This window comes from Mustelus asterias, chromosome 23 (genome assembly GCF_964213995.1).
Source record: "Mustelus asterias chromosome 23, sMusAst1.hap1.1, whole genome shotgun sequence".
In the NCBI taxonomy this organism is placed as follows: Eukaryota; Metazoa; Chordata; class Chondrichthyes; order Carcharhiniformes; family Triakidae; genus Mustelus; species Mustelus asterias.
Window position 1 is genome coordinate 14,501,783 of NC_135823.1, and position 15,595 is coordinate 14,517,377.

Sequence of the window (15,595 nt, forward strand, 5' to 3'; positions counted from 1 at the left end):
ACACTGTCTGGTGTTTATTAAACTACAGTTAGTACAGGCACTGTCTGGTGTTTATTAAACTTTAGCTACGGCATGCACTATCTTCCTCATTCTTTACTCAGTGACACATGGCACTGGGAGGATCTTTGTTGTCCTATTGTTAATCCATCCTGGAGCTGTTGAAACTCTGCCTGATACTTTTTTTGTTCTGCCATTGACTTCAAATGGACCATAAGTCCTGGCTCTTCCCCGTCACCCAGCAGAAGTCCTGTGCCCACCCAGTGATAGTCTTACCAGGGAGGCACCATACCGTTTGGAAAAAGAATAGTCGATTCGCCTGACTAGTCAATGCCCTATGATTACAGCACTTTAACTCTTTCTTTCACCCCTGTGTACAGCTCAGTCTCGCAGAGTGCCAGGGGGTTTGATTCTTGTTTGATTCCAATTAATGAATCATCACTCTCCACAGTATCTAATACTGAAAATTAATTGGTGAAATGTTGATTAAAATTGATGGTTTTATTTAATGCATTAGTGGTGGAAATTTCAGAACCGACTGAAAAATAGACCCTGAAGTTTGATTTCACCGTGTATTTACCTCATGTATTTATTGTTTCGATTCAGATAAATAAAGAATTCACTCATAGGAAATGAGAGGTTGATATTCCTTATTGTATTTCGAAGCAACTGGAGGGAAATGCATGGAGATATTTTCCAAAATTTGAGTCAGAAATAGCACGCAGTCAAGAACATTGTTTTCAAGAATGCATCAGTTTTATTTTAGCGTAGCTTGTTATACAATTTCTTATGAATAGCACAGAGATTGTTATCGATGTAAGAGAATCTTTTTGTCAATTGCATTCCTTGATGAAAGATACGAAGCTGATATTGTTGGAGATTTAATGGTACTGCTTGGAAATAGCATCAACGACCACGTCAAAGAACTTATCCCAAATGCCATGGATGTGGGGAGTGAAACAGTCCTTCTTAAGATGAGCCAGTTCCACAATGATACAGTCAGTCAGCAGCTATGAGAAAACAAAAGGAAAGAGCCGTTATCTCATTTGAAACAAAGCATGCCCTAATGGGTTAAACTTTGAACTTAAAGCACCCAAAGATTTGCTCAGAAAATGTTAAAGGGGGAAAGTTAGTCATTACAGGATAGACAAATATTCACTAAGATCAGCTTGTGACCCTGTGTAAAACATTGTACAACCAATGAGAATGACAAGCCAACCTGGAACCAGTTGATGTATCAGTGTATCCACATCCAGAGTTATGGCTCCAGCTGACTTTGAAGCAACAAATGCACTTTATCCAGAAGGAAAAAATCAGTAAAACGGGGAAATTAGAATATTGTTCTGAACTGTTTTTTTTTCCTTCTGGGTTGTAAAATGGAACATATATATTTTTTAAATGACTCTGTTTCTTACATGGAAGCTTCCAGGATCCACATGCAGCTCATCAGCGTGTTTTTTGCTGAGCTCTTTAAAGTGTGAGGGGGCATCATCCAGATGTTTAACAGCAACTCCCAGAGCACCGACCACTATTTTTGCATGTCCAGCAGCAGTAAAGTCAGCTTTGTGAAAGTAACGGGTGGTCCAGGGAAAGACCGTGAACATCCTGGAGGGAAAAAGCAAAATAATTCAACTTAGTGTCAAGTTCGCGATTCAATTTAAATCTCAAATTGAATCAATGAATCATTTGCGCAAAGTGAAACGGCAAGCTCTACAGCAGCTTCAACGAAACCTTTAGAACCAATTCTCTTCAGTAATAGTAATAAACACCCACCACAATAAATTGGTGTGGAAAAAATAAAGCATGAATTATATTGAAATAATAATGCATCCACACTTTACCTTTCCAGGGCTTTGGTGCCAACTGTCTGCATATCGGTGCCGTGCCATGTTTTGGCAATTTCATCCCTCTCCTCTTGAGTCCAGTGCACCATTTTGTCTGTTAAGATCTCACTGCTGTCTCTTGCCCAGAATAGCTGTGTTGATCTGCCGTTTCTGTCTGATTTTTATAGTCAGCAGCAGGGCACATCCCAGAGCAAATTCCCAATATTATAGGCTGAATAACTGGTAGGTGGGACCCTCTTGCCTATCGCTGGGCAGCACGCTTCTCTGTTAAGATAAACACATGTTAAACATTCAGCCCTGCCTGGCCCATTTCTGTCCACTCATTACAAAGAATGGACTATTTTGCTGAATAATATGCTAACACGAGGGCTAAGAGAGAAATCTCGGGCTCTGTTGCTTTTCCCGTATCCTATCCACCTGCCCCTTTAACCCACCCCCCCTCAATCGTGCTTAATTTTTTCCCCTTTCAAGATTCACCAACTAATTCCCCGACCTGTCACAGAAAGGAATATGAACACCATTGTTGGCAACTGGTTGCAAATATTGTCAGATTATTTATGCAGCATTGGGCAATAGTATTGAGAGTAGCAATAATGCAGTATTGGTTTGTGTGTGTCTTAATCAGACCGTTCCAACAAGACCATTAAATAAACCCAGAAAGTACAAATTTTCCTTTACCAGCATCATGCAAGATTGTTAATTTGACAGAGAAATACTCCACATATTTACTTTTGTGGCACAAAACATCAAAAGTGACTGCAGCCCTAAGAGGCCATGAAACAAGACCTCCAAAAGCGAGGCAGGAATCCATAAAACTTACGGGGGGAATACGACATGGGTCTCCCCACATTGGAGCGGGTCAGGTCTGGAGAGGCAGCTGCAGAGTTTTGATAGAACATAGAACATAAAAAAGCTACAGCACAAACAGGCCCTTCGGCCCACAAGTTGCGCCGAACATGTCCCGACCTACTAGGCTTACCTATAACCCTCTATCTTACTAACTTCCATGAACTTATCCAAAAGTCTCTTAAAAGACCCTATCGAATCCGCCTCCACCACCACTACTGGCAGCCAATTCCACACACCCATCACCCTCTGAGTGAAAACCTTACCCCTAACACCTCTTCTGTACCTACTCCCCAGCACCCTAAACCTGTGACCTCTTGTGGCAACCATTCCAGCCCTGGGTAAAAGCCTCTGAGAATCCACTCTATCAAAGAACAAAGAACAGTACAGCATAGGAAACAGGCCCATCGGCCCTCCAAGCCTGTGCCGCTCATTGGTCCAACTAGACCATTCGTTTGTATCCCTCCATTCCCAGAATGCTCATGTGACTATCCAGGTAAGTCTTAAACGATGCCAGCGTGTCTGCCTCCACCACCCTACTTGGCAGCGCATTCCAGGCCCCCACCACTCTCTGTAAAAAATGTCCCTCTGATATCTGAGTTATACCTCGCCCCTCTCACCTTGAGCCCGTGACCCCTCATGATCGTCACTTCTGACCTGGGAAAAAGCTTCCCACTGTTCACCCTGTTTATACCCTTCATAATTTTGTACACCTCTATTAGGTCTCCCCTCATTCTCCATCTTTCCAGGGAGAACAACCCCAGTTTACCCAATCTCTCCTCATAGCTGAGACCCTCCATACCAGGCAGCATCCTGGTAAACCTTCTCTGCACTCTCTCTAAAGCCTCCACGTCCTCCGATCAATACCTCTCAACATCTTATACACCTTTATTCTTCGCCTCTCGAAGGAGAAAAGACCTAGCTATCTCAACCTATCCTCATAAGGCATGCCACCTAATCCAGGCAACATCCTTGAAAATCTCCTCTGCACCCTTTCTATGGCTTCCACATCCTTTCTGTAATGAGGCAACCAGAACTGGGCACAGTACTCGAGGTGGGGTCTGACCAGGGTCATATACAGCTGCAGCATTATCTCCCGATTTCTAAATTTTGGCAGGAACCATTGCGTACCCTTTAAAGGCATTACTGAAAATTATTCAGCCTGGGATTGGGGTCAGCAATCTTGCTATCAGGACTGGTTTGCCATTATTAAAGAGCTTCTGAATCCTCTTGACGCAGAGAAAAATCAAGGTCATAGGTTCATTGCCAGGGGTGTGAAGAAATATTCGCCATTGTCTGGCTGAATGCAACTCCAAGATCATGCATGGAGTTTGACACCATCCTGTCAAAGCAGCCCCTGTGTTTGGCATCCTATTCACCACCTGAAGCATCCACGTCCTCGACCACTGACATACAGTGGCAGCCGTGTGTACTATCGACAGGATGCAATGCAGCAATGCACCAAGGTTTCATGAACAGCACATTCCAAACCTGCAATCTCTACCACCTAGAAGGAAAAGGGCAGCACATGCATAGGAACAGCACCATTTGCGAGGTCGCCTCCAAGTCACACACCATCCTGACTGGGATCTATATCGCTGTTCCTTTGCTGTCGCTGGGTCAAAATCCTGGAATTCCCTCTCTAACAGCACTGTGGGTGTACCTACACCCCAGGGACTGCAGGCATTCAAGAAGGCGACTCACGTACGCGAGGGCAATTAGGTATGGGCAACAATTCTCGATGTAGCCAGCGACAACCGCATCCTGTGAACGAATAGTTAAATATCAACCCCTCAAAATCAGATTTTCACCAACCTGTTAACTTGTATTTTTGTCAGATTGCTAGCCTGCTCTATTACTGCAGATATTATGGTCACTATTGCCTAGATTAGTAATGAGCAGCCTGGGCTAGTGACTGGGCCATATGAGTGGCCCTCCTTCATCTCATTGGGCTGTAAGGTTGACATCAGGCGTGTTCACCATTACTCTCGAATAAGATTGAATCCAAACGGCAAACATTTCAGAACAAGTTATAGAAAATACTTAATCATTCATACATGAATGAAACTGTCATCAACTTCAATTGGTAAAAACAAAAGGAATATTGGTGGTTGACTGGATGTGGAGGGAGTGCACGGCTCCTACAGTCAATGTTGTGGACAATCAGCACGCACCTCACTTCATGTACCCTTGCTGTACATGTGTGTCACTTCAGTCATACCAATAGGAAAAAAGCTACCCGGATAGTAACCAGCAGAATGTGGCAACTCCACGTGTGGGTAACAGTCAACAAAATGTCTTGTGGGCCACAAACAGCCCTTGGGCCACAGACTTCCTGCTTTTACTTTTCTTACGGGTTCCAGTTCCATTCCTCATTATTAGATCCAATAGCAATTTTCCCATGTTGGGCTTTCTACAAATCAGGTTGGAAAGGAGTCCTGTCGGAGCAGTTCAGGAACTCCATTCCCTTACTCCGAGTATCCACCTTTTCTGTCCAATTCATTCTGAGTAGTTGGAATTCCCTATGATTGTAATTCTGAATCATTTAATACCCTCATTATGGAACACAATAATAAGGAGGATGTGGGATTCATGTAGATCGGAGAACAACAGAAATGGGCTGCAGGATCTGACATTAGAAAGGAGAAACAAGGTGGGGGGGAGGATAATTTTGAGTCCACCCTCTCCATCAGTGGGAATGGCGGAGGGAGCTGAAAATCTGGAGAGTGCAATTGATGCTGGCGAGTTCCCGGAATGCGATCTTACCGGCCGCTCGCCGGTGGAATGGTGTGAAACCCATCAGCATGTGATCAGCGAGCACTCTCTGTGGATACTGAGCCCAGAGCCAATTGTCACCTCACGCTGGTGCCATTTACAACAGCTCTACAGAAAGCGTGGACCTGGCGCCTTCACCTGCCGAGGGGGGTTTCGGTGGTGAGCGCTCAGGCAGCCAGCACCCTCTGCGCTGTGCCCAGCTCAGCAGGCACAGGAGAGGACCTGAGGGGAACACAGATAGTTTCACTCGGGGCAGGGCTGGGTGTTCCCAGAATCGACATTTCAGGGAGAAGGGTGGGGAGGGGTCACTTGCAGGCTTTACCGTCCCTTTATATCGGGGCACCCCTTAATCTAAAGAGGTGAAGGCTGATAATGCAAGCAGCACTCCCCATGTCCTCCTTGCTGGGTTCCTGTCCATATCGCAGCTGAGGGAGTGCCCTTCCATATTGGGAGTTGGCCAGAGGGTGGGAGGGACATAGCACTGCCATTCTCACACTCCACAGGGATGAGGCACCAGGAGAGCACAGTGGTTCCCCCAAGTTTGGTGGCATGAACAGTCAGGGTGGAGGCTCTGTGGGTGAACCATGCCTGCACCATGCAGTCGAAGCCCTGCGCCATGGTGTGGACATCTCCTGATATGGAGGGGCACGTCCTGCACTGAGGTCTCCACTGCGGACGCTGTCAGTGTGATACACTGGGGGCACTGTTGGTGTGATACACTGGGGACGTTGTCAGTGCGATACACTGGATGCACTGTCAGTGTGATACACTGGATGCACTGTCAGTGTGATACACTGGGGGCACTGTCGGTGCGATACACTGGGGGAGCTGTCGATGCGATACACTGGAGGCACTTTTGGTGTGATACACTGGGGGCGCTGTTGGCATGATACACTGGGGGTTCTGTCGGTGTGATACACTGGGGGTTCTGTCGGTGTGATACACTGGGGGTTCTGTCGGTGTGATACACTGGGGGTTCTGTCGGTGTGATGCACTGTGGGCACGGTCGGTGTGATACACTGGGGGTTCTGTCGGTGTGATACACTGTGGGCGCTGTTGGCATGATACACTGGGGGCACTGTCGATGTGATAACTGGGGGCACTGTCGATGTGATACATTGGGGGTGCTGTCGGTGCGATACGCTGGGGACACTGTCAGTGTGATACACTGGGGACACTGTCAGCGTGATACACTGGGGACACTGTCAGCGTGATACACTGGGGACACTGTCAGTGTGATACACTGGGGGTGCTGTTGGCCTGATACACTGGGGGCACTGTCAGTGCGATTCACTGGGAACACTGATGGTGCAATACAGGGGCACTGTCAGTGTGATACATCAGGGGCACTGTCGATGTGATACACTGGGGGCATTGTTGATGTGATACACTGGGATCACTGTCAGTGTGATACACTGGGATCACTGTCAGTGTGATACACTGGGGGCGCTGTCAGCTTGATACACTGGGGGCACTGTTGGTGCATTAAATTGGGGGCACTGTCAGTGCGATACACTGGGGCACTGTTGGTGTGATACACTGGGGGTGCTGCCGGAACGTTACGCTGGGGACGCTGTTGGTGCGGTACACTGGGGGCGCTGTCGGTGTGATACACTGGGAGCACTGTCGGTGTGATACACTGGGGACGCTGTCGGTGTGATACACTGGGAGCACTGTCGGTGTGATACACTGGGGGCGCTGTCGGTGCGATACACTGGGGGAGCTGTCGGTGTGATACACTGGGAGCACTGTCGGTGTGATACACTGGGGGCGCTGTTGGTGTGATACACTGGGAGCACTGTCGGTGTGATACACTGGGGACGCTGTCGGTGTGATACGCTGGGGGCACTGTCGGCGTGATACACTGGGGGTGCTGTTGGTGCAATATATTGGGGGGGCTGTCGGTGTTATACACTGGGGCGCTATCAATGCGATACACTGGGGCACTGTCTGTGCAATACACTGGGGGCACTGTCGGTGGAATACACTGGGGGCACTGTCGGTGGAATACACTGGGGGCACTGTCGGTGGAATACACTGGGGGCACTGTCGGTGGAATACACTGGGGGCACTGTCGGTGGAATACACTGGGGGCACTGTCGGTGGAATACACTGGGGGCGCTGTCGGTGGAATACACTGGGGGCACTGTTGCTGTGTTAAACTGGGGGCACTGTCAGTGAGATACACTGGGGGCGCTGTCGATGCAATACACTGGGGGCACTGTCGGTGGAATACACTGGGGGCGCTGTCGGTGTGATACACTGGGGGCACTGTTGCTGTGTTAAACTGGGGGCACTGTCAGTGAGATACACTGGGGGCGCTGTCGGTGTGATACACTGGGGGCACTGTCAGTGAGATACACTGGGGCACTGTCTGTGCAATACACTGGGGGCACTGTCAGTGAGATACACTGGGGCACTGTCTGTGCAATACACTGGGGGCACTGTCAGTGAGATACACTGGGGGCGCTGTCGATGCAATACACTGGGGGCACTGTTGCTGTGTTAAACTGGGGGCACTGTCAGTGAGATACACTGGGGGCGCTGTCGGTGTGATACACTGGGGGCACTGTCACTGTGTACACTGGGGCACTGTCGGTGTGATACACTGGGGGCGCTTTGGGAGCGATACACTGGGGGCGTTGTCGGTGTGATACACTGGGGGGCACTGTCAGTACGATACACGGGGGGGCGCTGTGAGTGCGATATACTGGGACCCTGTCGGTGCAATACTCTGGGGGCGCTGTCAGTGTGATACACTGGGGGCACTGTCGGTGGAATACACTGGGGGCTCTGTCGGTGTGATACACTGGGGGCCATGTCGGTGTGATACACTGGGGGCCTTGTCGGTGTGATACACTGGGGGAGCTGTCGGTGTGATACACTGGGGGAGCTGTCAGTGTGATACACTGGGGGCCTTGTCGGTGTGATACACTGGGGGCACTGTCGGTGTGATACACTGGGGGAGCTGTCGGTGTGATACACTGGGGGCCTTGTCGGTGTGATACACTGGGGGCACTGTCGGTGTGATACACTGGGGGCGCTGTCGGTGTGATACACTGGGGGAGCTGTCGGTGTGATACACTGGGGGAGCTGTCGGTGTGATACACTGGGGGAGCTGTCAGTGTGATACACTGGGGGCCTTGTCGGTGTGATACACTGGGGGCGCTGTCGGTGTGATACACTGGGGGCACTGTTGGCACGATACACTGGGGGCATGTCGATGTGATAACTGGGGGCACCAACATCCACCAATTAGGCAGGAATTGGTGGATGTTGATTGGGAGAGGATGTTCGAGGGTAAGTCCGCGTCTGGCATGTGGGAGTCTTTTAAGGAACTATTGATAAGGCTGCAGGATAGGCATGTGCCTGTAAAAAGGAAAGATAGGAAAGGTAGGATTCGAGAGCCGTGGATAACCAGGGAAATTGAGGATCTGATTAAAATGAAAAGGGAGGCGTACGTTAAGTCGAGGCAACTGAAAACAGATGGAGCTCTGGAGGAATACAGGGAGAGTAGGAAAGATCTCAAACGGGGAGTTAGAAGGGCAAAAAGAGGTCACGAGATGTTCTTGGCAGGCAGGATTAAGGAGAATCCTAAGGCATTCTATTCATACGTTAGGAACAAAAGAGTTGTCAGGGAGAAAATCGGACCTCTCAGGGACAAAGGAGGGGAATTATGCTTAGAACCCAAGGGAATAGGCGAGATCCTAAATGAATACTTTGCATCGGTATTCACGAAGGAGAGGGGCGTGTTAACCGGGAGTGTCTCGGAGGGAGGTGTTGACCCGTTAGAGAAAATCTCCATTACGAGAGAGGAAGTGTTAGGTTTTTTAGGGAACATTAAAACTGACAAAGCCCCAGGGCCTGATGGCATCTATCCTCGACTGCTCAGGGAGACGAGAGAGGAAATTGCTGGGCCTCTGACGGAAATCTTTGTCGCTTCTTTGGACACGGGTGAGGTCCCTGAGGATTGGAGGATAGCGAATGTGGTCCCGTTGTTTAAGAAGGGTAGCAGGGATAACCCAGGAAATTATAGGCCGGTGAGCTTGACGTCCGTGGTAGGGAAGTTGTTGGAGAGGATTCTTAGAGACAGGATGTATGTGCATTTAGAACGGAACAATCTCATTAGTGACAGACAGCATGGTTTTGTAAGAGGGAGGTCGTGCCTTACAAATTTGGTGGAGTTTTTTGAGGAAGTGACAAAAACGGTTGATGAAGGAAGGGCCGTGGATGTCGTCTATATGGATTTCAGTAAGGCATTTGACAAAGTCCCACATGGCAGGTTGGTTAAGAAGGTTAAGGCTCATGGGATACAAGGAGAAGTGGCTCGATGGGTGGAGAACTGGCTTGGCCATAGGAGACAGAGGGTAGGGGTCGAAGGGTCTTTTTCCGGCTGGAGGTCTGTGACCAGTGGTGTTCCGCAGGGCTCTGTACTGGGACCTCTGCTATTTGTGATATATATAAATGATTTGGAAGAAGGTGTAACTGGTGTAATCAGCAAGTTTGCGGATGACACAAAGATGGCTGGAATTGCGGATAGCGAAGAGCATTGTCGGGCAATACAGCAGGATATAGATAGGCTGGAAAATTGGGCGGAGAGGTGGCAGATGGAATTTAATCCGGATAAATGCGAAGTGATGCATTTTGGAAGAAATAATGTAGGGAGGAGTTATGCAATAAATGGCAGAGTCATCAGGAGCATAGAAACACAGAGGGACCTAGGTGTGCAAGTCCACAAATCCTTGAAGGTGGCAACACAGGTGGAGAAGGTGGTGAAGAAGGCATATGGTATGCTTGCCTTTATAGGACGGGGTATAGAGTATAAAAGCTGGAGTCTGATGATGCAGCTGCATAGAACGCTGGTTAGGCCGCATTTGGAATACTGCGTCCAGTTCTGGTCGCCGCACGACCAGAAGGACGTGGAGGCATTGGAGAGAGTGCAGAGAAGGTTTACCAGGATGTTGCCTGGTATGGAGGGTCTTAGCTATGAGGAGAGATTGGGTAGACTGGGGTTGTTCTCCTTGGAAAGACGGAGAATGAGGGGAGATCTAATAGAGGTATACAAGATTATGAAGAGTATAGATAGGGTGAACAGTGGGAAGCTTTTTCCCAGGTCGGAGGTGACGATCACGAGGGGTCACGGGCTCAAGCTGAGAGGGGCGAAGTATAACTCAGACATCAGAGGGACGTTTTTTACACAGAGGGTGGTGGGGGCCTGGAATGCGCTGCCAAGTAGGGTGGTGGAGGCAGGCACGCTGACATCGTTTAAGACTTACCTGGATAGTCACATGAGCAGCCTGGGAATGGAGGGATACAAACGATTGGTCTAGTTGGACCAAGGAGCGGCACAGGCTTGGAGGGCCGAAGGGCCTGTTTCCTGTGCTGTACTGTTCTTTGTTCTTTGTTCTTTGTTCACTGTCGGTGTGATACACTGAGGGCACTGTCAGTGTGATACACTGGGGACACTGTCAGTGTGATACACTGAGGGCACTGTCAGTGTGATACACTGGGGACACTGTCAGTGTGATACACTGAGGGCACTGTCAGTGTGATACACTGGGGACACTGTCAGTGTGATACACTGAGGGCACTGTCAGTGTGATACACTGGGGACACTGTCAGTGTGATACACTGAGGGCACTGTCGGTGTGATACACTGAGGGCACTGTCAGTGTGATACACTGGGGACACTGTCAGTGTGATACACTGAGGGCACTGTCAGTGTGATACACTGGGGACACTGTCAGTGTGATACACTGAGGGCACTGTCAGTGTGATACACTGAGGGCGCTGTCAGTGTGATACACTGGGGACACTGTCAGTGTGATACACTGGGGGCACTGTCGGTGTGATACACTGGGGGCGCTGTCAGTGTGATACACTGGGGCACTGTCGGTGTGATACACTGGGGGCGCTGTCAGTGTGATACACTGGGGCACTGTCGGTGTGATACACTGGGGGAGCTGTCAGTGTGATACACTGGGGACACTGTCAGTGTGATACACTGAGGGCACTGTCGGTGTGATACACTGGGGGCGCTGTCAGTGTGATACACTGGGGACACTGTCAGTGTGATACACTGGGGACACTGTCAGTGTGATACACTGAGGGCACTGTCGGTGTGATACACTGGGGGCGCTGTCAGTGTGATACACTGGGGACACTGTCAGTGTGATACACTGAGGGCACTGTCAGTGTGATACACTGGGGACACTGTCAGTGTGATACACTGGGGGCACTGTCAGTGTGATACACTGAGGGCACTGTCGGTGTGATACACTGGGGGCGCTGTCAGTGTGATACACTGGGGCACTGTCGGTGTGATACACTGGGGGCGCTGTCAGTGTGATACACTGGGGCACTGTCGGTGTGATACACTGGGGGAGCTGTCAGTGTGATACACTGGGGACACTGTCAGTGTGATACACTGAGGGCACTGTCAGTGTGATACACTGGGGGAGCTGTCAGTGTGATACACTGAGGGCACTGTCGGTGTGATACACTGGGGGAGCTATCAGTGTGATACACTGAGGGCACTGTCGGTGTGATACACTGGGGGCGCTGTCAGTGTGATACACTGAGGGCACTGTCGGTGTGATACACTGGGGGCGCTGTCAGTGTGATACACTGGGGGCACTGTCAGTGTGATACACTGGGGGAGCTGTCAGTGTGATACACTGGGGGCACTGTCAGTGTGATACACTGAGGGCGCTGTCAGTGTGATACACTGAGGGCACTGTCGGTGTGATACACTGAGGGCACTGTCAGTGTGATACACTGGGGACACTGTCAGTGTGATACACTGAGGGCACTGTCAGTGTGATACACTGGGGGCGCTGTCAGTGTGATACACTGGGGACACTGTCAGTGTGATACACTGAGGGCACTGTCAGTGTGATACACTGGGGACACTGTCAGTGTGATACACTGGGGGAGCTGTCGGTGTGATACACTGAGGGCACTGTCGGTGTGATACACTGGGGGTGCTGTCGGTGTGATACACTGAGGGCACTGTCAGTGTGATACACTGAGGGCACTGTCAGTGTGATACACTGAGGGCACTGTCAGTGTGATACACTGGGGACACTGTCAGTGTGATACACTGGGGGCACTGTCAGTGTGATACACTGAGGGCACTGTCAGTGTGATACACTGGGGACACTGTCAGTGTGATACACTGGGGACACTGTCAGTGTGATACACTGGGGACACTGTCAGTGTGATACACTGGGGGCACTGTCAGTGTGATACACTGGGGACACTGTCAGTGTGATACACTGGGGGCGCTGTCAGTGTGATACACTGGGGGCACTGTCAGTGTGATACACTGAGGGCACTGTCAGTGTGATACACTGGGGACACTGTCAGTGTGATACACTGGGGACACTGTCAGTGTGATACACTGGGGACACTGTCAGTGTGATACACTGGGGGCGCTGTCAGTGTGATACACTGGGGGCACTGTCAGTGTGATACACTGAGGGCGCTGTCGGTGTGATACACTGGGGACACTGTCAGTGTGATACACTGGGGACACTGTCAGTGTGATACACTGGGGGCACTGTCAGTGTGATACACTGAGGGCACTGTCAGTGTGATACACTGGGGACACTGTCAGTGTGATACACTGGGGACACTGTCAGTGTGATACACTGGGGGCACTGTCGGTGTGATACACTGGGGGTGCTGTCGGTGTGATACACTGAGGGCACTGTCAGTGTGATACACTGAGGGCACTGTCAGTGTGATACACTGAGGGCACTGTCAGTGTGATACACTGGGGACACTGTCAGTGTGATACACTGGGGGCACTGTCAGTGTGATACACTGAGGGCACTGTCAGTGTGATACACTGGGGACACTGTCAGTGTGATACACTGAGGGCACTGTCAGTGTGATACACTGGGGACACTGTCAGTGTGATACACTGGGGGCACTGTCAGTGTGATACACTGGGGACACTGTCAGTGTGATACACTGAGGGCACTGTCAGTGTGATACACTGGGGACACTGTCAGTGTGATACACTGGGGACACTGTCAGTGTGATACACTGAGGGCACTGTCAGTGTGATACACTGGGGACGCTGTCAGTGTGATACACTGAGGGCACTGTCGGTGTGATACACTGGGGACGCTGTCAGTGTGATACACTGAGGGCACTGTCAGTGTGATACACTGGGGACGCTGTCAGTGTGATACACTGAGGGCGCTGTCAGTGTGATACACTGGGGACACTGTCAGTGTGATACACTGAGGGCACTGTCAGTGTGATACACTGGAGGCGCAGTCAGTGTGACACACTGGAGGCGCAGTCAGTGTGATACACTGGAGGCACTGTCAGTGTGACACACTGGAGGCGCTGTCAGTGTGACACACTGGGGCACTGTGGGTGCAATACACTGGGGGCACTGTTGGTGTGATACACTGGGGGCACTGTCAATGGGATAACTGGGGCCACTGTCGTTGTGATACACTGGGGGCACTGTTGGTGTGATACACTGGGGGCACTGTTGGTGTGATACACTGGGGGCAGTGTTGATGTCATACACTGGGGGCACTGGCGGTGTTTTACACTGGGGGCACTGTCAGTGTGATACACTGGGGGCAGTGTTGATGTCATACACTGGGGGCACTGGCGGTGTTTTACACTGGGGGCGCTGTCGGTGTGATACACTGTGTTAACTGTTGGCATGATAGATTGGGGGCACTGTCAGTGTGATACACTGGGGGCACTGTCAGTGTGATACACTGGGGACACTGTCAGTGTGATACACTGAGGGCACTGTCAGTGTGATACACTGGAGGCGCTGTCAGTGTGATACACTGGGGACACTGTCAGTGTGATACACTGGGGACACTGTCAGTGTGATACACTGAGGGCACTGTCAGTGTGATACACTGGGGACACTGTCAGTGTGATACACTGAGGGCACTGTCAGTGTGATACACTGGGGGCAGTGTCGGTGAGATACACTGGGGGCACTGTCAGTGTGATACACTGGGGGCACTGTCAGTGTGACACACTGGGGACACTGTCAGTGTGATACACTGAGGGCACTGTCAGTGTGATACACTGGGGGCAGTGTCGGTGAGATACACTGGGGGCGCTGTCAGTGAGATACACTGGGGGAGCTGTCAGTGTGATACACTGGGGGCGCTGTCAGTGTGATACACTGGGGGCACTGTCGGTGTGATACACTGGGGGCACTGTCAGTGTGATACACTGGGGGTTCTGTCGGTGTGATACACTGGGGGCACTGTCGAGGCAATACACTGGGGGGCTGTTGATGTGATACGTTGGGGGCACTATTGGTGCGATGCACTGGGGGGGGCTGTTGGTGCGATGCACTGGGGGGTGCTGTCGGTGCGATACACTGGGGGCACTGTCGGTGCGATACACTGGGGGCACTGTCGGTGCGATACACTGGGGGCACTGTCGGTGCGATACACTGGGGGCACTGTCGGTGCGATACACTGGGTGCGCTGTAGGTGTGATGCACTGGGGAGCTGTTGGTGCGATACACTGGGGGCACTGTCAGTGTGATACACTGGGGGCACTGTCGGTGTGATACACTGGGGGCACTGTCGGTGCGATACACTGGGGGCGCTGTGGGTGCGATACACTGGGGACGCTGGCAGTGCGATACACTGGGGGCGCAGTCCATGCAATACACTGGGGGCACTGTCGGTGTGATACACTGGGGGCACTGTCGGTGCGATACACTGGGCGTGATGTCGGTGTCATACACTAGGGGCGCTGTCGGTGCGATACACTGGGGGCGCTGTCTGTGTGATACAGTGGGGGCGCTGTCGGTGTGATACACTGGGGGCACTGTCGGTGCGAAACACTGGGGGTGCTGGCGGTGTAATACACTGGGGGCGCTGTCAGTGTGATACACTGGGGGTGCTGTCAGTGTGATACACTGGGGGTGCTGGCGGTGTAATACACTGGGGGCGCTGTCGGTGTGATACACTGGGGGTGCAATATATTGGGGGCGCTGTCAGTGAGATAAACTGGGGCCGCTGTCGGTGCGATACACTGGGGGTGCTGTCAGTGTGATACACTGGGGGCACTGTTGGCATGATATACTGCGGGCACTGTCAGTGAGATAAACTGGGGCCGCTGTCGGT

General features: G+C 51.0%; 1 protein-coding gene across 1 annotated transcript; it reads right to left on the reverse strand.

Moving 5' to 3' along the window:
- Positions 1-731: 731 nt before the first annotated feature.
- On the reverse strand, positions 732-2,168 carry LOC144510528 (hemoglobin subunit beta-like). The gene is made up of 3 exons (XM_078240019.1): positions 1,839-2,168; positions 1,413-1,602; positions 732-1,007 (listed from the first exon to the last, which is right to left on the reverse strand). Exons 1-3 carry the CDS (start codon positions 1,928-1,930, stop codon positions 879-881), a joined length of 411 nt encoding a protein of 136 aa, XP_078096145.1. The 5' UTR covers positions 1,931-2,168; the 3' UTR covers positions 732-878.
- Between the last annotated feature and the right edge of the window lie 13,427 nt (positions 2,169-15,595).